The sequence below is a fragment of the Zophobas morio genome, unplaced genomic scaffold, assembly GCF_036711695.1.
Source record: "Zophobas morio isolate AGI-343-1 ecotype UQ-CSIRO unplaced genomic scaffold, CSIRO_AGI_Zmor_V1 ptg000379l, whole genome shotgun sequence".
In the NCBI taxonomy this organism is placed as follows: Eukaryota; Metazoa; Arthropoda; class Insecta; order Coleoptera; family Tenebrionidae; genus Zophobas; species Zophobas morio.
Genome location: NW_026972483.1, coordinates 81,480 through 108,983, shown reverse-complemented (window position 1 = coordinate 108,983; position 27,504 = coordinate 81,480). Strand labels below are relative to the sequence as shown.

At 35.3% G+C, this 27,504-nt stretch overlaps 2 protein-coding genes and 3 long non-coding RNA genes across 6 annotated transcripts; 3 read left to right on the top strand and 2 right to left on the bottom strand.

The window, feature by feature from the left end:
* The first annotated feature begins 7,544 nt into the window (after nt 1-7,544).
* Nucleotides 7,545-9,008, top strand: LOC135120440 (uncharacterized). Its single transcript, XR_010278611.1, has 7 exons — nt 7,545-7,606; nt 7,713-7,784; nt 7,839-7,910; nt 8,269-8,340; nt 8,393-8,464; nt 8,517-8,588; nt 8,721-9,008. It is a non-coding gene; the product is annotated as an uncharacterized LOC135120440 (long non-coding RNA).
* An 8,691-nt stretch (nt 9,009-17,699) lies between these two features.
* Nucleotides 17,700-19,622, top strand: LOC135120368 (mediator of RNA polymerase II transcription subunit 20-like). The gene is made up of 9 exons (XM_064044667.1): nt 17,700-17,768; nt 17,866-17,927; nt 17,979-18,131; nt 18,233-18,318; nt 18,378-18,452; nt 18,514-18,628; nt 18,679-18,719; nt 19,434-19,505; nt 19,557-19,622. The coding sequence occupies exons 1-9, from the start codon at nt 17,755-17,757 to the stop codon at nt 19,620-19,622; spliced, it is 684 nt and encodes a 227-aa protein (XP_063900737.1). The 5' UTR covers nt 17,700-17,754.
* A 62-nt stretch (nt 19,623-19,684) lies between these two features.
* Nucleotides 19,685-20,175, bottom strand: LOC135120434 (uncharacterized). The gene is made up of 3 exons (XR_010278608.1): nt 19,967-20,175; nt 19,841-19,887; nt 19,685-19,764 (listed from the first exon to the last, which is right to left on the bottom strand). It is a non-coding gene; the product is annotated as an uncharacterized LOC135120434 (long non-coding RNA).
* A 1,030-nt stretch (nt 20,176-21,205) lies between these two features.
* LOC135120411 (uncharacterized) lies at nt 21,206-25,722 on the top strand. Of its 2 annotated transcripts, XM_064044721.1 has the most exons (18): nt 21,206-21,380; nt 22,822-22,906; nt 23,176-23,258; nt 23,385-23,510; nt 23,559-23,661; nt 23,716-23,780; nt 23,833-24,056; nt 24,109-24,192; nt 24,245-24,330; nt 24,387-24,463; nt 24,511-24,626; nt 24,685-24,737; nt 24,796-24,896; nt 24,958-25,058; nt 25,109-25,161; nt 25,219-25,335; nt 25,391-25,439; nt 25,495-25,582. In XM_064044721.1, the coding sequence occupies exons 2-18, from the start codon at nt 22,887-22,889 to the stop codon at nt 25,570-25,572; spliced, it is 1,536 nt and encodes a 511-aa protein (XP_063900791.1). In that variant the 5' UTR covers nt 21,206-21,380; nt 22,822-22,886; the 3' UTR covers nt 25,573-25,582. The 2 variants fall into 2 exon arrangements, with proteins under 2 accessions (XP_063900791.1, XP_063900792.1); XM_064044722.1 differs by lacking the exons at nt 21,206-21,380; nt 22,822-22,906 and having other exon boundaries at nt 23,172-23,258; nt 23,396-23,510; nt 25,495-25,722.
* LOC135120413 (uncharacterized) lies at nt 25,650-26,455 on the bottom strand. Its single transcript, XR_010278603.1, has 3 exons — nt 26,344-26,455; nt 26,155-26,220; nt 25,650-25,726 (listed from the first exon to the last, which is right to left on the bottom strand). It is a non-coding gene; the product is annotated as an uncharacterized LOC135120413 (long non-coding RNA).
* Nucleotides 26,456-27,504: the final 1,049 nt, after the last annotated feature.

Genomic DNA, 27,504 nt, shown 5'->3' with positions numbered 1-27,504 from the left:
CAAGGAGACTAGCGAAAAGCGTATCTTTGTCCTCATCACTCTCGGCCATTAAAAAAAATTTCCTTCACGAAGAGGCAATAGTGGTGCAAGTCCCTGTTTTTGATCTTTTAACTTTCAAAGGAGGAGGAGCGGTTGCTGTTGCACGATTCGGATATATGATGCAGCTTGACCTCCTATTTATTGTTAAAATGGGCTATTAGTTTCTTTCTTAGGCACCTGTGCAGTCGATTAAGCGCAATTTTGCCTTGGCGCTTTGCGACAACATGGCCTCTCGGATAAAAAGTCGACGTATGGCAAATAAATGCCTTTAGTTCGTCAGGCAGGTGAACGGGGAGGTACGTTACATCACGAGTGGTCGTGGTAGTGCGAGCCATGTTCAGTGCGCTTTCCGTAAGGCGAAACAGAATCCAGCAGGGCGGGTGTAGATGGTGGTGACGGACACGGCGGTGGAGTGGAATCTCAAAACTCAGCATATTTGTCCCAGTTGGTAAAAAGCAGGGATAGCCCTTGGTGTGTCTTTCTCGTCGCCTAATTCGAGAATAACCGGAGGGTGATCGGACAGCTCGTAGAGCGCTTCAATTGCAGTTATGAGGTATATATATTTTATTATGGTGGTATCCAGTAAGCCTAAAAGTGTGTTGGTCGCTGGGGAGCTAGTATGCACAACCCGTGCCCATCAGTAAGTCTTAAGGATAGGGCCACTCGAATTATCGGCTTGGTTGTCCTCGAAGGGTCTTTGCAATTAAGATCCTCGCACAGAAAAGGCGTCCAACTCGGAGGGCAGGGAGTAACTTCCAAGTGAATTTTGGACAGCGATCACAGACAAGGGCCCCAGGTCGGTTATACATAGGGAAATTCCCACTGCCTCGACACTTTGTAGAACTGGCAGAGATATCGAGTGAAGCTGAATGCTCCGTTTAACCAAGACAGCTACGCCCCTCGGCTGCATGCAGCGATCCGGTCTTGGCAAACGTAATAAAGTTGCACAGTTAAATGCAACGTTAGGAAGGAGGCCCCTCTCGTTGATGGCGCACACATCAATTCTTTTACCTTGTAACTACTCCTGAAGTTCATGCTTTTTACTCTGAACAGCAATTGCATTCCAGAATAATAGTCGAATGTAGCGAAGCGTCTTTGGTTTAAAAACCGTTGCAAAAAGATTCTAGCCCTTTCATAGTTTCAATCATTGTAGATAAATTCGCCGTATGTCGGCTGTGGTTGCTGCTGTTGGTGGTCAGTTTTCGCAATAGAAGCGTGGCCAGGAGCTTTAGAAACTTACGTGGAAGGGGGCGAAAGTTGATGAGTTTTGTCTTTAAACGGGACGTTTAAGAGACAGCCGGAGTGACGGTGTTGTTTGTAGTAAGTACCGGCGGAGTGGATATTGCGGGTTGGCCGCCCGCCTTCCAAGGTTAATATTTGTAGCCTTGACAATTAGAGGTGTGCGCATCCGCAATTTGCACGAGTACCAGGACTATCTAGAGCTTTCGTGCATAGGGCTGTCTGGTGGCCCTTGCCGCATTTAACTCATCGGAAGGCCGCAGTTCAAAAGCTTGCGATGTGCCCAAAGGTTTGATAACGATGGCACTGGCCAACTCGATTACTCTTTCGAAGTTCCTCCACTCGAATTTGATGGTAGTCCTCAGGCCTAACCTCCTTTGTCTCTCAATTCTGGGTGAATGTATAAAAACTACTGGTAACGAACTCTCCTTACCTTCACCACTGACGATGTCCTCCTGTGCATTCGCTCAACTTGAAGGGAGGTGTGTCGTCCTAAGCGCTCAAATCCTCCTTAACGGTTGAAAGACAGAGTTCACAGTAAATCCCAGGCTGACAAATTTCAAAGGCTTTCCTCAGGTAGTTGATACGTAAAGAATTGATTCTCCTGAGCCCGCCTGATCGCTGGTATAGAGCGGTAATCGTTAGCTGACATGGGAAATATCTTGATTCCAAGGTGGTTATCGGTTATCTCTATATCATGGGATATCTATGCTGTTGGTTTGTATAAGTTGAATTAGTAAGGGCCTCTTTTTTTTCTCATAGAGTAACAGGAGGAATCTTTCTTTTACGAGATCCCGTTACATTAGATCGTTCATTGTTCTTAGGAGCAGTGCCAGAAGCTCTACCCCTCTCAACGCCTACGCAGTTCTGTAAAGCTTTTACGGCTTTTCAAAGTCTTCGTAGATTTCACTATCCTCACTACTCTTATTTAAGCTATTATTAGGTATATTACCGTTATGATTATCACTAAAATTTTTACCGCTGGTGTGGTCGCTCTCGGCTATATTATTAACTGAAACGCAATTATGAGAAGTATTAATTTTATTGCCGTTACTTCTACTATACTACTAAAACCTACTTTATCTTAAAGGGTTTCGTTTTTGGTTAACTGAAAGTTCTCGGTTTCTTCTAATATTTCAAAAATCTGTGGCTTGATTTAAAATTTGGTAAAGCCGGATAAACAAATATTAGTCAACATGTCAACAGGCTCCTTTCGTTTTTTAGACTTTAGTTTATCCTGAGCATTTATAAATAAAAATTGTATTGGTAACTGGTATTTTACACTTATTATACAAGAACTGCAGAAGACCTCAACGACTTTGGATGCCCCCGTAAGATCTAAGCTGATCTAGAGCAACCTATTTGTCGAAATGATTCACTAGTTAGTACGCGGGGTCAGTGCACAAAGGGACCAATATAAAATGTTAGCTACATGTTATAATCATTACTGAACGAATAATTTAAATACTGCCAGAGCAACAACCTCAATATCCCCGAAAAAGAGCACGTCTTTCGGTCTAGACTTCAGTAGATCCCCGATTATGGGGCTGCAAGGGTCGTTTAACTGTATTGAAATTTTATGGGAGCGAGGTTAAATACGCAGTCACTAAAGACGAAAAAAAAGAGGTGGAACTTGGACTCATGGTCTTAAATATAGGTGTCAACGCTCTTAACCGCTAAGCTACGACGACAATTGTTAATCCCGATATAATAGCTATATGATAACCTACTAGAGGGTACATAAACTCGGAAAAGTCAGGTAAAAGTATATAGGTAGGTACGTATACATTTCAAGGTCTAAAAGGGGGAATGGTATAGGAAGCTGGCATCAAGCATTACACTGTTCTAATTTAATTATTAATAAACTCATGATTTCAATAACTAAGTTCCCTTGAAAGTGTGCAATTGTAATATACCAAGGAACATTAGTATTAAAATTTAAGAAAATTAAACAAAAACATTAAGGAACCCGCTATGAACCCCTTTAAATCTACTATATAAACAACTATCCTCTGCTTTATAATTTATCGAAGTATAGTGGGCATTAATCCGTCATTAATCCGTCACGCTAGATGTCCATCCTAGCCTGGATTAGACGTGGAGTATGGTAACCTGACGACTTGGTTTTGGTTAGTAACCCTCTATAATGATTGGGGTCCTATAACCTTAGCTGAAATTCCAAGTAAGCTTGAGTGAATATCTTTATCTTAACTTTCAAAGGAATCATTACAAGACAGTCATTATGAATATGGTTGACTTGCTGAGGCTTGAAGTTATTAAGCTCCTAGCGTATCTAGGAGAACTTAAAGTTGCTTTACGCATGGTTCGAAATAACTTCTCTTAGAAATGATAAAACATTGGACAATGACAGACCTGTGGAAAGTTTATTTTCATCTTTAATCAGAAAAGGTTGGAATCATGGTTCAAGTTAAACTTGAGCTTTTGCATTCAAGATTCCTGCCTAACTGCACTGTTCCAGATGACTACCGGTAGTTGGTCGTCTGTTGCAATGAACCGTCATTGGGCTAAATAACTTTGTGATACCTAATTGCTGCTATTGATATACTACTGCACAGCCTGCGCTATGATTCTGATCTCCCTACATTGATTCCGCAGGTCTGTGCTTTTGTAAATGCACGGGCTAAGTGATTTAAATAAAGATGACTTTGACAGAGGTGAATTGTTTCGGATGAAAGCCATTGTTATCCTTTGTGCTTGTCATGAGTGGTACGTAAACAACGCTATTTGTATCAATTCTAGATACTATCTTTTATATATAATACTTTATTTATACTTGAGTCAAAAATCTGTATACAAAAGAGTACGGTTTGACTAATCTTGATTGGCTAACCAGTAGCTCTCTTCTCATATATATGAGGTTACTAGTCTAATAAAACGCAAGAATAAATCTTAGCTATTGATTAATTGGCTACTCATTAAGTACGTGTATATCTTGTATACATTGGAGCCCTGTTTAAAGAAAACGAACATACTGGGTGCTGCTTAATCATTCATGTAATTCAATTTTGTAATTAATAATGTTTTATGCTTCCGTTTGTTGGTTTTACTCTGAGCGTCATATAACTATACTGCAGATATCACAAATAAACTCCTCAGGATAATCACGGATGCTTCATGGTTATGCTTAGTTACAGCGTGATTGCCAGATGAATACCAAAAACTTACAGGTGACGTGTAAATGCTATATAGAACAGTGAGCCCTCCAATAATTTATTAGCCGCTGCTGTTAGTTTTACCTAGGTTTAAGACTTAAACAGACTTTAAGTTCTCTTCCTTCAAGTCTTGATTTACCACCCTAATTGTTTGTTGTTTATTTATATTTAGTATAATTTAACTTACACCCTCCCATTTTAATGATAAATAAAGTTGATATAGATAGTAGATAAAGGAAACATCTAAACTGTTATATCAATAAGCCTAAGGCAACCTAGATATTATTTTTAATTCAGTTAACTAAAAAATATAACCTCTATATAATATGTGTACACGTTATTATATTATCTGGTTATTTATTTAATGAACTTTTTACTTACCTTATATTATTCCTCCTGATATTATAATGTAATGATTTTCTTTATTACCGTTGTTCTTCTCATAACTTGCCCATTGACTGGTACGCAAACTTTGAAGATGTCAACACCATGAAGGCCTGGCTCCTTCCTTGCCTCTCTTAGAGTTTAAGAGGGAAATAAGGATTAAGCAGTAAAATGTGCTATGCATATCGGTTGTAGTATGTCAGTAATATATAAATAAATAAAAAATAAATTAATATTCTCTCCTATTTAAGTTGGTTAGAATGCTCTTAACGTGTAAGGCAAGTAGCTAACTCGTCTTAGACTGTTTCCGGTTGTGTATGTACAGCAATTCAATACCCGTTATTTCCCCCCTCTTATATAACATCCTAGTTATAGAAACTATAGTTTAACTTTAAAGCTACGCGGAAAGGAAGGCTAGAACTAACATTTTACACAAGGTTAAACAATTTACTTTTATTCTTGTATATAAAATTTTTTCTTTTTTTTTGTCATGACAAATTGCTCTATTTTTAATTTGATACTCTAAGCACATAAAGTGATACAGAAAGAGAAAAGCAAGATAAAGTCACTTTATATTTAGCTTGCATAACAACAAAAGATTGAATCCCCTAGCTGTCAAAGCCTTGTAGATAGAGAGGTCCACAAATTTAACCTTAAAAGCTATGAGTTTGTACGCCAAATATTAATGCCTTGACTTTTTTTGAATATTGGTTGGTTTTTTCTAGTAATCTCTTGCCAACCGCATAACCACTTAAACCTCATTAATCATATAACCTTACTGGGTTAGTCTAGATAATCTCTGTGGTGTCCTTTACCTTTTTCTTATTGGTTGTAAGGACACTTGTGGTACTTTCCGAAAATGAGAAGTTATTTATTTAATTGTATTTTTATATCAAAATATTATTAATGTTGTTTAAAAAAAAAATTGCATTGCTTGTTCAGTTTGTGTCGATTCAACTTAAATTCACCTGAATTTAAGTTTAACATTATAACATTTCTGTTTGGTAGAAATCGTACTTTTGATTGGCCCACTTCATGGATGAATTTTCAGTGTTGGATTTATGTTTTGTACTAAATATTGTCTCCAGCTACGAACACTGGGACATAGCACGCTATTTCCGGTCACAACATTCTGTATGAATTAGTGGGGTCGGGCCCACTCGTACAATACCACCTGTTAAGAAATTCAGTGTTTTTTTTGACCCTCATCGGCATTAGGAAATACTCTTAACAAAATAAATTAATGCCTCGATAGAAATTATAACCCTGCGCTTTCAATTAATAGAAAACTTTGGTTCTTCTCAAACGTTATACATATATATTCCTATATCCATAAAATTTTATTGGGTCTTAGTATAGTACCTGTATCCGAATTTTATCTACTTTGTGCGATTTTTAAGCTTCTTTAACTAAAGAGAAAGTTTAGACAAATTTTTGTAATTAATTTAGGTAATCTCTCTCCTAAAATAGCAAAGACAAATTCTTTTTATAGTTAATTTAAGATAATTACATTAATGCAAGAACAAGCTTTTAAGTTGCAATAAAAATTAATTTGCTTTTATGGGGAGTTGTGAATATGCTAAATACATTTATAATTTTTCTTAGGAGGATTTTGACTTCTTTAGTTATACGCTCATAATGGTATGCGTCAGAATTTTAATGGCTCACCAAACCAATAAAGCCTTATTTTCATGTTTGAAACATCCCTAGAGGCTTTTTTTGTAAATAATAATAGCAGGCAAAATTTATAGGGATTAGTATAATTTTTTAGTCTTTCTGCTGTTCTTTAAAATAACAGTGACTAAAGGAACAAATCTATTGCTTTTACTTTTGTTATTTTGACAGTTAAGGCGTTTGCCATTTGTTATTAACCCCATTCGCTATGACGGTAGTTAATTGCACTAAAAGAATATTTATGATTAACTAAAATTTGACTCTGGTGACTCAAGTATATATAACTTGGGTAAGTGTACATACACAAAGTAGTTATTACAATAAATGTTTTGCAGTTCACTAGTGCTATATTTTGCAATTTTACTCAGCAAATATGTATTAACTTTAGAACGTTGTAAAGATTTTAATAGAACCTTTACACTGTAAGTTTAACTTAGTGCTTATAATTAAAGATTAAGGGAAGCTTGGTTAGGTATTAAGAGTGTAAACCTTAACAACAAAATTAATAGGATCAAGTGATATAACTTTCACAAAATTTTTAGTTGTTTTTATGTAAATGCCTATTATTAATAAGGGTGCAGTTTTAAGTTCATTTGTTATAAAAAGGAATAGGAAAAGAAAGTTTTGTAGGGAATGACCATTATTTTGCTTTTTTATGTAATATGAAACTACTTTAAAACTTGCTTATATTTATTTTATTTAACCTTTTTTGTCTTGTATTTTACCACTAATTATAATTTTTTTTTATTAGAGATTTTAGTCATTGTTTACTAACAAAGCCTCCTACCGCACCTTCAAATATTTCTTTAAACGCGTTTTTTTTGTAAATCTTGCCTATGATAACAGCTTATATAAATAATTTTTTAACTTTGTGTGTTCCCGTTAAATACAGAGTTAAGTCAATAAATTTTTATTTAATGCAGTACACTGCTTAGAGTTTAAGTGCATTCGAGAGATTTTTTTCTATAATCGTGTCTTTCTTATTGAGTAATATCTTTATAATATATATATTATATAAATTATAGAAATCTCAGATACAATAAGATAGTATCGGTTTCTAAAGAATCATTTATCGCGCTAACGTCTCTTCGCTCGTTGTAAGTTGCGTGGCTCTAAGTTTTACCGCTAGAGAAATACAACTAACGATCTAATTAATCTTGTAAAGTTTTTTTGCTTTTATTTTTCCAACTATATTACTTTTAGAGTGTTAAGTAATAACTTGCTCACCTCGCTCGATCCTTCCTGCTTTCGAGGCCTTTCTAACCTTCGATATTTGTAAGTCTCCAGTTAGGTACTGCACTTTATGCGGTCTTATATACTCTTCTTAAGAGACTTGAGTCGAAATAGGCTAACCTCGTTAGAAGAAGAAGTGCTTAAAAATCTTACTAAACTTCAAACCTTGTGAGTCTTTTTTTATTGCGGGTCATGTAAAGCTCTTATTTAAATAACTTTTCGATTCTGATATATATAAAAGAGAAGGTAGATTTTTCGCCTTCTCTAACTACCTTTTTGTATGAAAAGCTTCATAAAACATTTTTTCGGTTGAAAAGTTTAAAGCATTTTTATTAATAAAATTTTTCGATTTTTTTATTTATTTATTACAGTATATACATTATACTTTCAAAATATTTTTTTTTAATTGTTGTTTGGAATAATTAAATTTTATTGAATTTTTAAAATCTTTTTTTCTTTTACGAGTATTCAATGTTGACTTTGTTATGAATAAGTAAAGTTGGGCAATAATATAATTTGGGTGCAGGTATCTTGATCGTAACAGGCTCCAGTCTATTGCCGCCGGCTCGTTTTCGGCTCTTTCGGCCTTAAGCAAACTGTAAGCGGCGCTTTCGCTACTGCTCACGTGATAAGTTTTCATATGCTACAAGAGATTTGGCTTTCAACTTGCTTTCTGTCGTAAACTGCGAACTACTCGGGAGCCTTAAGAACTTGGAAGGCTTGTAAGTGCGCCTTCCATGCATCCTTTCGAGGGATTATTAACTATCTGCTTAGAATACTCTATAAAAATGAAATTAAAGTAATTGAAGCGGGCTCCTTTAGAATGCTTACGGCTTTAACATACTTGTAATTTTTTCAAGTGCTTTGTTGTATATCCTCTAAACCTTATGCTGGGTCATTATCCTTAGATCAGCTTGTGTAGCTTTCTGTATCATAATGTACTGCCTTATAGGTTTTTTATAAGAAATATTTATACAGAGAATTACGAGGCAATGCCATAACTGAGATCTGGCCGGACGTATTCCCGTATTCTTTTGATTATAAGAGTCTGTAAGCAGCGTTTCTGCTCGTTTCGACGGAAAGTCCTTTACGGCATTGGCACATGCTTTACAGGAAAATAACCCTTGACCCCACACTCCTTTGCTGGTCGCGTTGGTTTTACCACGGAAAACTCTCTTTCGATCATGATTATTGCACGCACCGCGGAGAAATTATACCTTGTAGCACTTTTGCCGTGGGAGTAGTTGCAGTGGATGAAGATACAATGGAGCCTGTAACAAGTTCGGAAACACCTTTCACTTAAGAAATAAACTTATATATTATTTTTACTGAAATCTCTAGCATTTAGGTTCAATCTTAACATGAGCTTATATGATAAAGCTATGAGGCTCGGGTGAAACAAATATCTTAAACTAGGAATAGCTATGAAACCTATGTATTGTTTACAAAGAAAAGTTAAAAAGTTATTTAAAACTATAGTAGATAAAGTTTAGAGGCTCTCTTTTGTAATAGATAAAGCTGACACAAAAATTAGAATGAAAACTATTAAAAATAGAAAATAGACCGGAAAAGGTAATAAATAATTCAAAGAAGTAATATGAAAAGCGAGAACTTCTCGGTACCGCCTTACTTTACAAGATGCATTTAACTTTAATCGAGTACCAATAATTGGCCATAGTTGAGCAAAATTGAATACTTCTAGATCTACTTAACCACTATATAAGTGCAAACTTTTATAGCAGCTACCTTAAGTTAAAATAAATTAGACCTATGAAAGTTTTTTAAATTGGGCTAAAGGTTTAATAGGGTTACTACTCGATATTGTCTTAAATATCTCTAGCCCATGCAAATACACATGTTTACGGAAGGATAACAACTCTTTAGCATGATGGAAATGGACAGTCGAAACACTATCACAACGTGGGTTTTTGCTAAGCTCCACCCAACCATCGGACGACTCAATAATAGTTTACTCCACTTGGTAAAAACTTTGCAAGATAGGTTAAATATACAACCCCTATAAATGGTGACCCGACTGGGTTGGTTTTAAAGATATGTTAACAAACCCAAGCTCCTTTAAACGCCGTACGACAGGGTTTAGGTTATTACAAAACTTTTTTATTCGTACTTGTTCTCCTGTTCTAGTTACTACCTTCAAGAATTAAAATTACCAACTTTATATGAAGTTTTAAAGGAGGTTAAGAAATAAAGTTGCACACAAAAAATTCCAAAGCAATTTATCTAACGAGATAGATTCTCTATATATATCAACTTTTTAGATATTACGCTGAGATTATGAAAAGAATATTGAAAGTTTAAATTCAAAGTTAAATTTTCAACAAGATAATAGGACAGAATCTGGCAATTGTTTTAGCTGATCACTTACTACTTTTTTAATATAATTGACGCTAAAAAAAAGGGGTGAACAATCACTTATTATTTTTAATGACTTCATCAGATGCTCGGTAAATTCGAGAGCAGACAGCGTATTTCCGCTAATAATATGTATTATTTGGGTAGTGCGTACTCTCCCTTTAAAAAAAAGGGTATTTATACCTTTAGGGCGAGTAAAAAAAGTAAAAACCTAGGACTCTAGGTGGCCTGCCTAATTCTTGAAGGTCACCTCTTTTGGTAATGATTACTAGCAATTCTCCGCCACTCTAGGTCGAATGACGGGCGACCAGGCTGGATATATCTCCGCTACCGCTACCCCTAGTCCATCGAGACGGTCGTTGTACTCCTTCAAAGGAGTGCACTGAAAGGCGTACGTGTCCTTATCCTTCTTATAAGAGGGGGATTCCTATTAAGCGATTCAAAATCTTAGCACTAACTGTAGTATGGCAATATTAACAAAAAAAGTAATTCAGTATGTGGGACAAGAAACAACACGTGGGTTTACGTGGAAATGAATAGAAAAACATATAGTATGAGTGCATGATTTAGTAGAGTTAACTCCAACGATAATTAAATAAAACATACTGTTAAAAAAAATTAGCAGCTTTTAAAATTTCTCAATAAATTCAGAAAAGTAACTATTACTCAAAAAAAGTTATAAAAATAAGAAGCCATAAGTAAAAATATGTATTAGAAGAGAAATTCAAAAAAAATTTAAAGCTTCATGCAACACAAGGATTATAAATAATAAACTGTTAATACGGTTTAAAATACTGAGCATAGTATTTATGCTTAAAAAATAGCAAGTAAAATCTATTTTATTTAAAAAAAAAATTTATTGTATTATGTAATAAATTTGTTTTCGCATTAGACACAAGCTTTTATAATAATTAAAAAACTTTAAAGCATTAATTACAGATTTATTCTATAATGTAGGCTAGAGACCATTAAAACTATTCGTTTGTTTATAAGGGCAAGATAACTACGCCACAGAATCACTCAATACTTTTTTAGAGAAACGTCTATAAAAACAGGTAACCAATCCTACTCACCCTAATAATTCTGGTTGCTGATTTTAAATGAAGGTCTAACTATGACTGCATATACAATAATACTTAATATTATACATCATTTCACAAGTTTAAAAATTAACCATCAATTTATAAGCGTTTTCAAATAACGAATGTTATTTTGTTATTTTTATTTCTTTCTTTGAGAACAAAAATTAGCTCCTTAGATTTAACTAAATGAACTAGAAGAGGATCACTTGGATAGTATGGTAATTCAAGCGTGAAAATATCACTTAATTGTAAATAAAAGGATGTAATAACCAACCCTTTTTTTAAATAGAACTAAAGCATATATATAAAAGACCCAGCTCATAACTGAATACATTTAATATAAATATATAAAGAATGTTTAACTTTATTTTCTAAAAATGGGGAGAACAAAAGACATACGGCGTCTTTAATCACTTTTATTGCGTCCACGGTTATTTTTATAAATAAGGAAATCTTGAATATGTGAAAAAAAAATTTAGCAGAAACTATTTTTTATTTGAATATAGTCAATTGCTTCCCAGTTTTTAGTAATAAATTATAATTAGGAAATAATTTTTCAAAAAAATTTACCAAAAATCTATTTTTAGTTATTCAAGGAAATAAAAATTAAATGTTATTTTACTTTTTAATAGAAATGCCCACATGACTAACAAAGTGGTATAGAAACTGATAAATTTGGTATTAAAATAGTTCGAAGTAATTAGAATAAGATGAACAGAATTGCCAGGTCCATGGACAATGATATAAACTTCATTAAATTTTTTAATGCCGGTGAACTTATGAAGAAATTCTTGCTCCTAGAAATGCTCTTACCTCGACATATAATTTATACAAATAATTTTTTAGCTCACGAATGGCTAGGATCAGACATCAATTTACATTTTTTAATATTTTGTTCCATAATTTAATGAGTTACTTAATGCACCTTTTAAAGTACAGATAATCATCTAGCGTTCACGAAATTTAAGCGCCTCCACGCCCATACTTACCTGATGGATAGCCAGTAATAAATGTAACTTTTTATTGCAGAAATAACTAATATTTATATATGTAGTGGTTAAAATAAATCTAATAAAAACCTAAAAAAAATCCCATGTACTTAGCGCAAATGATTTATACTAACTTATTATCCCAAGAAAACGTTAAAATACATTGCCTAGACTATTAGTTATAAGGTTTCAAATATTAGGTCTTTCTATTTTAGCTAAGAGAGGCTTGCGTTATGAGTGATACGAAATGACACTATGGACAGTAATAAACGCTCGTCTAGCGTTCTTGGCTTCTCGCACTGACCAACGTGATGGTAGAGCGAATTAACGTCTTTTGGCCAGTGCCGGATTAACAGTCTACCAGCCATAACTTTACTTCAAATGCGACAAACTAGTTGCAGTGCCTCATGACCGACCTGCCGTGGTGAGTGCGGATCAGTGGTTTCCCATAAGACTTTCTAGGGTTTCTAAATAGTCTTTAATCAGCTTCCTTTAAAAATAGCCAAACGAATCTCACCGATCGTCTGCTAGCGTTTGCGATATTATTATGGTTTAAAATAGAATCAAAGGCCAAAAAAAAAATAGTGGGTAGTGATTGTGTAAGGAGAAACCCAAATTAAACTTAATGTTATGCTACTAACCTTTCCAAGAGCTTAAATATTTAGAGTTTGTTAATTTACGATGGAAGACGAGCCTCGAGTTGGGTCGTAATTCATGGAGAATCCCAGCACTAGCTGGCGATAAAACTTCGCCTTCAGCAACACAGGTAAGGTAGAACGTGGGGTTATGAACGCCTATGAAGAAAAGATTTGAGACTGAATGTTTACAGAATGGTCATATATGATCTCCTCTGTGTGTTGGCAACCTAATTATTTTATTAATTATTATGCGTAAACTTAGAAGCTTCAATGTAATCTTATACACTAAATAAGTGTCTTTAGTATTTTTTAACAATGGGAGTAGACTATGTAAGGGCCAAGTTGGTGGGAGAGGAAATCTTTGAGATTATTAGGATTTGGAATGATTTTTTGTTCCTTGAAGATGAGCGACTATTTTTTGCCGTGGTTGGAAGTCTAACAGAGATATCGTATTCAATGTAGCGGACAAGAGAGGTTCTTTTTACATAATTTGGGAGCCTCCAGTTTGGGAGATTTTTTTAAAACAATTCCGTTAAAAGCTTTTATCCCCACAACTTTCTTATGGTAGAGAGTGTTTCACCTAAATTTTTAGTTCCTAATTTTTCTTAATACCTAATGTTTTTTTTTAACGCTAACTCTCTCTTTTTTTAACATTAAAAATGAAGGGTGTAATAAAAAAATTTTCTTAATAGGTAACTCATAGCTTACGAGTTTTTATACCAAATATTTTTTGAAGGCTGATAGATATATTTTACTTAGGTTCTAAGGACCAACTTCTTTCTTTGGTATGTAGTACTGCTGTAAGCTATATTTCTCCTCAGTTCACTTTAAGGAAAAAAGTTAAAATTTTGGGTAAAGTCACTCCTTATTTTATTTATACTCTCTACTTTGTTTTATACGAGTAAATAAGAAAATAGTGCTCATTCAATGCCTTAATGAACCAGCTCATATAGAATTGCGGAAGTCAGGTATTTTTTTGAAACGCTTGCGCACAAAAATTCGTTAAGAATTGCCTACGTTACATACTAGAAAATCAATCAATTCTTCTTTTTGATAATTTGAGCAGTGAGAGTTTCTTTTGAGTCCCCTATCTAACAAGATTTGTGAAAATTTATCACCCTAAAATGTTTTTAACGTTATAATATCCTCAGTAATAGAATTCATATCCTTGAGAACTCTATCACTTGCTTCTAACCCCTAACCCTTCGAAAAAGTTGGTGGCCTTTTTATCTATTCCGTAATATATGGAATCAAAATTCCTTTTCTAATTTTTTTCTTCATCTCACCTCTGACCATAAATTTTTAATTATCTGGACTTCCTTAGTATTTATGCTTATTGTAACATTCGGTAAAGTAATATAGGGCTAGGTGTTGTAAGCTTAACTAAACCTTTTAATTGACTAAGTGGCATCCAAAAAATTTGTTCCTTTGAAGTGAGGCTCCAAGTAAACATATGGTGTAAATTGTTAGATTCCTTTAGCTTGTTCCACCTTGCTGACGGTATAAATTTAAGTTGAAAGGGCTTAACTGAACACTAAGTTTTTACTAGTTTAAGTGCAGATCTTTCTAACCGAGGAATACTAAGTCCCTACACCACTACTAGCGCTCCGTGGTGCGATCCAATCCAGAGCCCAGAGCTAACCCAAGGAAGGTACCATAACCACGATTCTTCGGCTTATTAGTCACAAGGAAGAGTAAAATAGAACACTGGTCAAACAAGTTTTAAATAAAGATAAGCTGCATCCAAGAAAATTTATTCCAGTGATACCTATAACGGTCAATGGCGATATAACCCTAGGTTAGGGGAACTTACGTTGAACATACAATTTATCCACAAATGGCGCCTCCTTAAATTTTGCTACCAACGGATTGACCGCAAAAAAAACACTGCTGCTTGACGCGTATTGCGTATAGGCTTGTCTGTAATAAGAATTTTTATGATGGAAGAGCCTAGGGACATGTAAACAGTTTCACTCAGCTAAAGAGTGTACGCACTAATACGAAGGGATCTAAGTTTTTAGCCAATAGTAAGGACTACTACTACTAGCCCAACTTGCATAGCTTAGGAAGTTCTTCAAAGAATCGCCTACGCGTACCTTGCGGATCATAGTGTTAGTTAGATTGCTCAGCCATCAAAATTTGCGGAACAACGAAAAAGTGAACCTTATTGTGCGCTATCTCTTATACAGGTTTATTAAGGAGCTTTACTTTTTAAGACGACCACGTTTTAGGTCAACAATAAGTGCTCGTGCCTAAAGTACTTAATTTAATATAGTTATTTAATATAGTGTTTAGGATTGGGTCCTTAACAAAGCTGGTAAAAAAATGGTGTTTGCTGAAATAAACGGGTTTCTTCAAGGGCGTTTTAACAGGTAACTTCTACAGCGAATAAATTATATATTAATAGAGAATTTTTATTTGTGAGAAGACTGACTTAAGGCAGTACGTATCACTTACTAATCGAAAATCAACGTCAATTTAGTCGGGTAGATAAATTACCGATTTCTAAGCAGACGACAGCTACAACAGGCATTAAAGCTTAAAGAGGGATCAATAGAGGAGCCCTAAAACAGAGCTAAGGTTTGGCACTATTCTGCACTATTTTCTTTCCGAAATCTGCCTTCATTGTCTTGTTACTAACACTAGAGAAGATACGCACTACCATAAACTTCCCTCTCAGAGTCAACCACTATCTCAGCGAGAATTATGAAAAATCTCTTAAAAAAAAAAAACATAGATTTCAATAACGTTTACTTATGCAATTCCTTCTTAGTCTTTTTCATTATCTAGTTCTTTGTCGTAGGTAACAGATAGCGAATTCCTTGTAAATACTCCATCGTGAGTTAGCTCGTAAAAAGTAAGAATTACGCAGGGTTAGCAACTAGTATCAATGTGACAGATCTTTCCTCTTTAGAGTGTTATTTTAGAGTATATTTATACTAGGTTAGCGGTTTTGTTATATGAAATGAATGCTATTAGCATTCAACCTTAAAGAAAATTATTTGAATGAGATTACTGTTCTAAACCATAAAAAGGCTACCAAGAGAGGAAACCGAGCAAAGGACTTACAAACAAGAAACTATTATAGTAGAACGGAACTATCCCTCTCGAAATGCCGTTTAGCTTGTCTACTAAGCAGAACGGAAAACATGGGACTTGTAACACAATAACAGCGTATACAAAAACAACCAAGACACAGTTCAAATATAAAAAACAAAAAGAAATAGTGTAAAACATAAAGTTTAAAACACACTAAGAAAATAAAATTACACAAACCGTATCTATTTTCACATGAGAAATGATTTTGATGTATTAACCAGATTACCTAAAAAACAACCAATAAAAATACAAGAAAAACAAATTAATTTTCCTACAGCATATAAAGTAATTTGATCTTAATTAATTGGACACAATTAAAAATAGTTAAGTTTTAATAAAAGACTAATCTGATTCAGTTAACTTTAGTATACAAATATGGAAGCTTTAACCTTTTGTAAAATGTTTACCTGGAACTCTACTCTAGAGAAACGAATTTACTGGATGCTGCTTACCATTGTCATTCAACTTTTTGCTTCACCAAGGTTTTCTTCTTTTAGAAAGGTTAACACTTTTTGGAGTCAAGTAGCCAATTCAAGGATCTAGTTAAGCTTATAAGCACGCAATAAATATTTATATTTTGCGAACCACACTTAGTTTACCTATGTGTGTAAAAAACTCCGCTCTCCCCAAGCTGATCTCGGTTCGGGTGTAAAGCAATTTAATAAACCAGTTTTCCTTTCTCTTATATAACACCCTAGTTATAGGCGCCACAGTTTAACATTAAGACTAGGGACAGAAGGAACTAGAATTTAATAAACGTAAGTAACACACCGAAAATTGGTTAATAAAGTATTCTTTGCTTTAGTATCATTTTTGATCTTGTATTTTATATATTATATTTTATACACTGTATCATTTTACTTAGGTATAAAAATAATATATATATCCTTATTTTTAACTCTTACATTTAATATACTTTTATTATTTACATTTTATACAAATTTTAAAACAGTGTGATCTGATTCCGCATCATCAGGGCTAGTTTTTGACAATAATTGAATAGCTAGGTTACGTTAGTCCACGAGCTCTTGACTCGTTCTTTAGTGGTACATAGCATTGTTTAGTAGTTCTGAAATATTGGTATTTTTAAGTGATATTCTAAATAACGTAATTTAGTAGTAATATATAAATATGCCCTCCTGGTCAATTATAAGCGCGTAAGAGGACAGAAAGTTTTTTTAAAGACTCTATCTCTAAAAGATAGCTCCTTACTATCGTCGTTGCAGTTGGTATTATAATCTTTAGAGGAACTAAGTTTTTTTAAATAACCATTACATTGCACTACGTACTAAACATATAAAACAGCGCGTAGCAAAAGCAAGGGCAGAAATAAATAAGATTTGAATACTAAAATAATAAATAATTGTGGTTGATATGAACAATTCTATTATAAGTTTAAAATTGGGAGTTTTAAAGGCGTACCTATACTTTGTTAACTAATTTCCTTTGAGCATGCACTTAAATAGGTAAAATGGTGGACGTTCACTAATTGGAAGTTGTAATCAGCTATAACGGATAAATTAATGGAAGTTTGTAAAAGTGGCTCCAAATTCTCTAATTGTGTATTAAATACTTTATTTAATAGCGGATGAACTTGTAGATAATGGGTTTTAAATATTTTGTTAACACCTGCAACTAATTACGTGGACGTATGTAGTTTACATCCGTATACTATAGTGTATTGCCTGTACACGAAACCATTTTTTTACAACACCATTGGTTATTCGATGATAGAAATGTAGACCCCTTTGCGCTTCTAATTCTAGAAAAGCTTTACATTCGACTGTTAGCTAGCTTTTCTCTCGTTCATGCATATTAATATTTAGCAATAATGGGATGCTCTTGGTTATAAATTAATAAATTTTATGTAAACTATTTTCTTTTTTACGTATGCAACACGAAATTTTTAAGTTGTGGTTGGTTTTATTTATGTTTGCTCCAGCCTAGGAGCTTTGACAGGCGCGTCTTTAGGAACTGTGCAAGAAAAACTTAAGACACGGCTAGGTATTTATTTTTTTAATATCTTCTAATCCTGCTACCAACCGCGATTTCGAGATTTACTTAACGGCGTCCTGAGTGGGGATTTTAAAGTCGAGTGTAAACTCTATTTAAGGACTGATGGGACCCAAATTCCTGTTCATACCGCAAAATTATCGTTTTTGAATAAAAAGCCTCAATTTTTTACTTTATTAAAAAATAATATCGTTCGTATGTTTAAAATTTATATATATATATTTTTTTAATGTTTCACGCCTATTAAAACATTTGAAATTATTTTGTTAAAATATATCGCATAAATCATAATTCAGAATCTAGCACGGGAATGGAGGAGCTCTTTGAACGCTTAAAGCATAAAAATAAGCTTTTTACTGAGCGCAAAACAGTTAATATTGAGGTAAACTACTCTCTGCGTTTCGGAGTTCTTTACTTTAAATAATAAAAAAGGGATTTCAGTATGAACTTGAAGATTTCTTGGTGAGTGTAGGGACAGTTTCGGTTGGTACGAGTGCTAAATGTCTATGTCTTGAGGTTGGTTTGCGACTTTTAAGCGTGTTTATCTCAACTTTTTTTTAATTAATATTTGCTTAAGATTGAATATTTGCCTTGTCTTCGCCTTAAAGAGACTACCCAATTATTGAAAGAATTTTCCTCAATGCTGATACCAGCAGATTTGCTGTGGACTTTTACTTGCGGTTCTGATGAAGGTTTCTGTTATTATATCGACTGAACTTGAACTAAGTTGAATCCAACCTAGTAAAAGAAGAAAAAAAAAGTCACGAGGACTTTGGGCAACAGGTGCGTTACTGCTTCGTTTAAAATTAACTTGTTTTAGTTAAAATTTGAATTTATCACGAAATGTAAAATATATGTTAAGGCTTTATTAGCTCTCTCCCGCAAACATTTAGCTAAGCTTACTTAATAATGCGTGTATACTACTCAAAAGTAGAAGGAGGCTCGTACTTTTTAAGTTGTCTCTGAAAAAACTCGTGCTCACCGCTTTAACTTATTATAACAAAAATAAAACACATACAATAGAAACATGTATAGTTTAAGAATAGAGCTCAACAAGTTCATCGTTTACAAATTAGTTGTAGGCACTATCGCCGGGTAGTCTAACTTGAACCAGATAATTTTTTATTAGGAGCGCAACTATTATAGTGTGCTAAACTTTTAAAGCTAGTCGGTCTCTCTCGTTGAAAGAAATTTACAAAGTAGACAGTCCTCAGAAATGGCAAGTTTTCAGGAGCGTTTATGCAGAGCCTTCAATATTGCAGTTGGTTCGGTACCATAATTCACGACTAGTATTGTGGTGTAGTACTGCTACTCCAGAGGTTTCTCGAATTATAAAAAGACCACTTTTCGAGTGCATAAGAATAGAGTATGAAAAGGTTCCACTGCCCTTTTAAATAACTTTTTCTCTCCAGCATTAGTGAAAGAAAAACTTTCTTTACGCTTTTGACAAAACCATATAAGTAAAACTTACAAAGCCTAAGAAATTAATTTATTTAGGAACTAACTCCGAAAGCAGGACTGAACGAGCTTCCGAGGTGTGATTTCTCAAATGTAAACTTATCGGTGGAGGTTGCCACTCTGTTATATAACTATCAACCTTAGATTAATTATTACAAACAGATTTTTTCTATAAGGCATAAAGCTTTTCAGTACATCAAGTTTTTGCAAGAAAATAAAATATTTTAAATATAAGTCGATAATAAAAAACGGAATTTTTAGAAAGGGTATTTATTGATAAAAAGTCAACTATCTATATAAAATCTACGAAGCTAGTATGTACTCATGAATTAACCTAAACGTCCTCTTGCCAAAGTGTATAAGTAAGTACCTATATGGTTTAAAAAAAAAATTCAGTGCTTAAGTTTAAAAAAATAGTTTATTTTATAATTAATACAAAAACTTACTTCCCCTTAAGAATAAGATGTAGGCCAGAAACCACTTAATAGTAGACCTATGATATAAAATAATTAATATATTACACTATCAATGAAAAAGAGCAGAAATTAAAAGATAAAACCACTAAGTATAACCTGCATAATTTTTTTGAAACAGAAGCCATTTCTTCCATTTGCCTTCTTTCTTCGGAGGTAGTAAAGAACTGTTCATCCATTTAACTAATTATTTTATCCAAATAACAGTTTCGGTGGATATCCAGTTTGTTAGCAAAAAACGCGTTGACGGCGAAAAGATAGTAAAACTAGTTAGACAGCACGTGTAGGGCTATATGGGTGTGATTGTTTACGAAGTAGATGAATTAAACATCTTTGGCGAGGTAGGGAGGTGTTTTTCATACATTATCAATATGTTCGCGAGGAGTCTAGTTTTGCGGTAGAAAATGCTTGCAATGTAATGTTTCTTTTAAGATGAGGTGAGTGCGTCATATTAGAATTAGTAAATTTCTATTTATTAGTTAAGTTATAAACTTGCCGGCCTTTATCTGTAGAACGACTTAATTTACTTTTCTAACTGCTCTAAAGGAAAGGGAAAAATTACATAGAAAAAAGGTGGAAGAATTAGACAACCGTTCTAGCATAACACTTACAGTGCGTTTTAAGGCCAAATTAGCTAATAAAAGCCATAAAAACTATAATTATAAGAAATGGGTTTTAAGACTGGGAGGTCAAGGCAAAAAAGTGCAACAGTTGTTTACAGATCAGCAAGCGTCCACTCGGTTAAGTGTGAGAGATGGAATAAAAGGCGAAAGTTCTGCTATAAGGACGTTTTTGCTTGTAGTGGTTTTAAGAATTTTTACGGAAGCGTATGAGAGTCAGGTACTGATAACACTCTTAAACCAGGAGTTGTATAAAGATGTCACAAGTTGGGATCGATTAAATGATATTTCTCCAAGCCTTGCGGTCTTAAATGTAATTATGGACTGACCGCCACAGTTTTTTTAATTAATTTAACTGAACTGTCCAAGAGTATATAAAGCATTAGCTGACAAGACACCTTTTCTCAATTTTAAAAGGAAAGGAGGTTGCCTCTTTAAATCATATATTCTGTCGAAAAGCTTATTGATGCTCATAATTAACTACGCCAAAGGTGATAGGCGTTTTCAAGAGTTAAAAAAAATCTTTGACAATTGCAACGAGCCTAAGACTTTATTGTTAAACATGTACTTAATAAGGTATTATATGCCAAGATAATTCTTGAAAACACAACTTTTCAATTTAAACAATTTTATTTCCTTTTTAAGGTGATGGACTCGAACCAAAAGCGAATGCTCTAAGCCGAATTTCTGTTTGTAATAGCTGTGAATGCTATATAAAAAACTGATCTACAAGGGCTGTCCGAGTGAAATATCTTTTATACTTCAATATAATTTCCATCTAATTCAAGACGCCTTTCACATCGACCGTGCAATGTTTTTATCTCACGAAAAAATATTCCGATACTTTTCCTGCAAAGTGCTCATCTACAGCCAACCTTATTCGTTCTTCTCAAGTAATTTTATACCCCGTAACACCTTTATAAAATTATAAGACAAGTAAAAATCGCTAGGAGCCGGATCTGGGCTGTAGGTTTAATAATTAATCTTTTCGAGGTTCATATTTCGTATAGCAAGCTTTGCAACTTGAGCTGTGTAAACCGGCGCATTGTCTTGTAATAGGAGAATCCCTCTGCTAAGTTTGCCCCTGCGTTTCTCAAAAATGGCTTCTCAGGATTAAATGCTTAAGTCAACATAGCATTGTTCGTTCATCGTTCCTCCTCTAGAGGTGATCCACCCGATGTATTCCTGCGCTATCCCAGAATATCGTTGCCAAAAGTTTGGCAGCCACTATTTGAACCTTGAATTTGCGCGTTAACTTTATCCCTTTTTATCCATTGCCTGGGCTCTTGTTTGGCCTTTGGATCGTACCGATAGACCCCCGTTCGTCAGAGGTTACACTCCGATGACCAATCGCATCCAAATCATACTCGCATTAAAGAAAATTACGCGAACTTTCCACTCCTCGTCCCCGATCTAGCGGAGTTAACAAATGAATACCTAACGCGTACACGCGCTCACCTTCATGAAGATTTGTCCAATCCTTTTCTTTCTGACGAACCGAAATTTGACGGTCCGAGGACTAATTTTTCCACTTTCTTAATATTTACTTCCGTAACGACCGTGTAAGACGGTCCTGGTTCTCATAGTCTTTAAATGACTCTCATTTTCTTTAAACAGCGGAGTTCACCTTTAGACCTTCGCATACGATGGAGCATATATTGGTTAAGTGGTCAATAATTCCTCGTTGCTTTTGTGGAGGCATTACTTTTTTTTTACAACGTACTTAAACACAGCAGGGTATTCAAATTTCCAAAATGACAAGGTCTCGATAGACATGTTATACTTTGTTTGACGTTTACTCAATAGCTGTTACATCAATCACAATCAAATTTTACACATCAGCTATTAACATTAATTTTAACCCCCCTCACTGGACGAGGCCCACTTTCCCCCTGACCGTCTTCGAAACATTCAACGGGCCCATTTTTTATATACTAAAAACCATTTACAAGGTGGAAGGGCACCAAAAAAAATTATTTAAAAAGTTTTAAAATTTAAGTATAAGGACTAAACCTTTATACTAGAGTGCACGTCAACAAAATAACATCTTTTTCATTGCTATAAAGTATAAGATTTAAACGGGAAGTTACTTAGAGCTACTGTCGAGCTGTTCTTCGGTAATGTAATTAGACTAATTTAGCACGTTCACTTTGCTAAGTGGTTTTGTCCAACCGTTACACGTCAGTTTCCCTCGCTTCAATATAAAAGCTTATTTCTTTTAGTGGTTTTTTAAGCTGCAATCTGTCTACCTTTTTGTTACGTTTATTAATAAAGTAGTTGCATCGTTATTAAACGACCTTTTTCTTTCTTTTAGTTATTTTTTACTATATATAGGATTCTTGTAAAGTTTCAAAAAAGCTCTTACTATTTCCTGCTATTTAATGTAAGCGGTCTTAAAAATGCTTCAGTGGCCAATTATGTAAGCTAACTTATGATTTCAGTTTTATTTTTTAATTTTTTGCCTATGACCCTTTTTTAAAAATGAAATTTGCTGTAGGTTTTTTTTGCTTACTATTTTTATTTTCGTTATCACCTACGGAACTTTTCCATGGTAGGGGTCTGCCATGTAACGTAAAAATTAGTTTTAAGCATTAACCACAATTAAATTTGCTCTTTTAGCTTCTTTTAATAAGAACTTAATTCCTTTAATTCCTGTACTACTCCATTGACTTCTCGTAAAAACCTTAGAGCCTTTTCGCTGGCTTTGTTGAAATCCTTATATACTTTTTTCACGAGAAAAAATAAATCAAGTTCAAGCGCATGCTTTGCTCGTATTATTAATTACTTTACTTTTTTTTAAGTATTTTTTAACTAGTATTTAACTGTATCGCATTCCTTTTTTAACTTTCGCTTATATATAAATGTTATCGATATTACACGGCGTGCTCTTTTAAAAGAATCTTTCCAGCTTATAAAGGATCACTCACAGACTAAGTACTTCAACAATAAACAGCTGCGAGTAGTTCACTTGTTGCATCCTAATCCTGATGTTCCGGTGCTCTTTTTCCTGCACGGAGCTGGGGGTATGACGTTTTCATCTTTTACTTCTTGGTAATAATTTATTATAAAAGGACGAGTTGAGCAGTTCTGTGGGCAGCTCAACTACTTCCGTACTAATTCCAGCATTGTTATGCTCGATCTGGTGGGGCACGGGCAATCCGAAGAAAGTTCCTTGTAGATCATATACCTTTCTACCACGATTACCTTTTTATTATATCTTGCTAACAGTCAAGAGGATTTCGGCTTACACTCTCTCCTGGATACTCTCGTTGAAGTTTTTCATACCTATATGGGTCCGACTTTGCTACTGTTAAACCTTATTAACTTATCACGGTTAACCTTAAGGAAAGTACAATGCTTTCGTGGCTCATTCATACGGCACCAGCCTCTTTGCTTATCTGTATCCGCTCGTTAAGGAGCATCTCTCTGGGGCCGTACTCCTTGCCCCCCTTGTCGCCCGCCATGGCAACGCAAGCAGCATGCGCCCCCCGCTTTGGACGCGCCTCCCCTGCTGGTTTCTCGATCTGTGCAGGTTCTTCGACCGCTGGGGGGGCGTGCAGAGCTACTCGGTAGTGTTCTTCTCTTGCGCTTGTACTGAAAGCTACCACCGCGCTGCTTCAGGTCCGCAGACTTCTGGATCAAAGCGCTTCAGACTGTGTGAAGGCTCAGCAGCTTCTCTGGAATAAAGCCACGTCTAGCCTCACGGTGCCTTTGGCCTGTGCTTGTCTACAAGATGGAGAGCTAACTTGTAGCAAAGATAAAGCTTCTCGTACGGGAGATGCGCCTTCCCCCTCTCGAAGATTTCGGCTCCCTTGCCCGTCTTCCCGTCCTTTTGATTGCTGGGTATAGACTAGAGAATCCCAACATTTCGGTTTGTGACTTGGAACATATCATTTCAGCGAAGGCGACTTCCTCGCGCCTCCTTCTATGGCTAGAGATATATTTCAAAAGATTAGCGGCAGAGAGCCGCTGCCGGGTAAGATCTCGTTGTGTACTGCCTCCAACTACTTCTACTTCTTCTAGCCATTAGGCATCAGCTGCATATACTTCCGCAATGCGGTCATTTATTAATGCTTGAGAAGAAAGATGTTGTCAACGCGCACATAGCGCGCTTCTTGACTAGAGTTTGCGGCTTCAGCGTATTTCGCTTACTAGTTAATGCCTGCTTGCTGCTTAACACACGACTTATTACTGCAGGCTATGGATCGGCTAAACATAGCAAACAGGGGGAGCAGCCTAGACGATAAATGGTTCCTTTTTGTTCTTTGGTGGGGACAAGAGCTGACGCTTCGCCCAAATTGCAAAAAGGGGCTTGAAAAATTTCGAGAAGTGGGCTAAGACGGCCAACTACGGGAAGCCCGTGGGAAGAGGGGGCAGCCTTCTCCCCTTGAAAGTCCTCCGGCAGGACGGTACGCTGCTATGGTTTGTGTATGGCGGCAGGGCCCCCTTTTCTAAGCGGTCGGAATGCAGACAGCACCCACTCGCCCGAGGCCTTCCTAGCGGAGCATCCCAGAGTCGGACTGCTGATCGACCTGACGAGTGGCGCGCCTCCCTATGACACCTACTGCGAGGTGCACACCGCTGACTCTTCACGCTGTTCGCTTTTACTTACTTCTCCTAGTGCATCCCTTCGTATGTGAAGCTGAGGGCCATCTCTAAAGAGATCCCCGACAGGCAAGCCCACTGCACCCTCGCCTCCAAGTTTCTCACTTCTTACTTCTTGCTGGATAGAGAATACGTGGACTCCTTTATAAGAGCAGTCAAGACATTTCTAAAGGAGCATCCGCAGAAGCAGGTTGCTGTGCACTGCCACTACGGCTTCAACCGCACAGGATTCCTAATCTGCTGGTTTCCGACTCTCGAAGTTTCTTTTGCCTGCACTCTTAATCTCTCTAAATACCAGCTACTTAATCGAAGAGGAGAACTTCTCTGTGAAAGAGGCAATAAAAGAAGTAACTTTATTGCTCTTGAATTATCTAAACGCGCTCTAAACGCACTCGTTGCTAGTTTGCACGGGCGAGGCCGACGGGCATCCGGCACCAGCACTTCATAGACGAACTGCATCTTCGCTATGCCGCAACTTAGTTTTGTTCACTTCTAGTAGAAGTACCACCGAAGACGCAGCTAGTAAGAGATTTTCATTTGAAGTGTACAGGAAAACTGAACAGAAAGGGTTCGGGCCGCTCGTAGTCACGGGGTCCTTCGTGTCTCTTGCTCGGGTATGCACCACGCAGGGTCTCTTTGTTAAATAAAGCGAATACTTAGTCACTCTTCCGTCATAACATTGAGTATATTATCATTATTGCAAAAAGGAGTTAAATTTTATTCAAAAGGAGCTAAGACCTCATAATCTCTTTACCAGATCATTGTACTAGACCCCGTCTTTAAGAGTAGGATATAGTAATAATAAACGGAGAAATAAAAAGATAATTAGAGGATGGGTAGGATTAAGATCGTAATTGATAGAGAGAAAGCTAAAGGAAACCAGAGATGGGGTCTCGTACTACTGCATATAAGTAGTCATCATCGCTCCCAGTCAATTTAAACAAAAGTAATTAATAGATTTACATATACCCGGGAAAACTAAATAAAGTTTATAGCATATAAGTAATAGACTCTTAAGTAATATGTAGGTCGACAGAAAACACAGCTGCAAGTTTATGTTACAAGGAAAGGTGGGCCCGGTTTTTGCACTTGCCAAGTCATACTCATTTTTTAAAAATTGGAAGCACTCTGAGTATAGCATAAATAAGTTAGTTCTTATCGCTTTAACGTCTATCAGTAAATACATAAACAAATAAAAAAGTTTATAGGCTTAATAAAAACGATATAAACATCTAACTAAAATAAACACACTGCCTGTAGCAAAACATGCCACCCTCAGTCAGTCACAACAGCTTAAATATTTTCCTTCCACAAAATATTTTCGTTTAATAATTCACAAAAACAGTTAGTAGCCGTCTTTATTTTCGACCTGTAACCAAAATATAACAAGAGGCTTTTAAAATTAATATAACTGAAGAAAATGGCAAAAATTATGAATCAAGGAAGAAAAGACAATGAAAATATTAGTTGCACCTGCTGAAGGAGTTAATCGGGTCAGCCCGACACAGGCTACAAGGTTAAAAACACTTCAAGCAGGAATGTTCGGGACGGTTAACCTCTTGGAAGTTACGGTTAAACTATTCTTGGCCTATACATAGCGACGGTGAAAACTTTTTTTTAAAAAACTAAAATTTTTGAGCTTTACACTAAATTTTTGCGAATATTGCAAATACAAGGTTCATGCAAGAGACTAGTAAAGTGCCATAAGAATTCGTGCTGCAAAGAATCAAGTATAAAGATTCAGCCATATACTTACGTAAAAAGTTTTTTTATATTATAAATGGCAAATTTTAAACGCCGTGAAGTAGACTTGGAATACTTTTTTCCATGCATATGTAATAGATTCTCATACTTGTAGCTAAACGCATATTTTATACGTACTAGTTGTAATATTACTGGCATTTTATGGTAGGTTAATAAAAGTTCAAACTATGTAGATACCTAGCATCTTGCAGATAGTAAGACCCACGATCACTCTTAAAACCGTTATTTTCTTTTGATTTCGTTTAAAAAAAAAACTACTAGTAGAAAGATACAAGGCGTTGACCGGGGGGTATTAAAAGTTAACGACAGTTCGTATGACGTGGCCCTTTTTATGCTTCATTTTGGCGATAAAATTCTTCAAACCGAATTTAGTTTTCCAGTAGACGTACCAAGTATGAAAAATAGTTTTCATTTAATGTCTATAGAAAAGTGTAGCGTAAGGTAAAAAATTATGAAAGCCAATGTTTTATTATACAGTAGAACCAAAAACAGAGAAAAGTGTTAAACATTGTATAAAAAATCACAGTTCGTTCGCGTGGAATCTTAATGTATTAACGAACAAGTCAACCTTTGTGGTCTACAATAACAATGATTACCGTTTTCATAGCGTAGTGAGAATTCACATAGTTTTACTTCTAAAAACTTTTA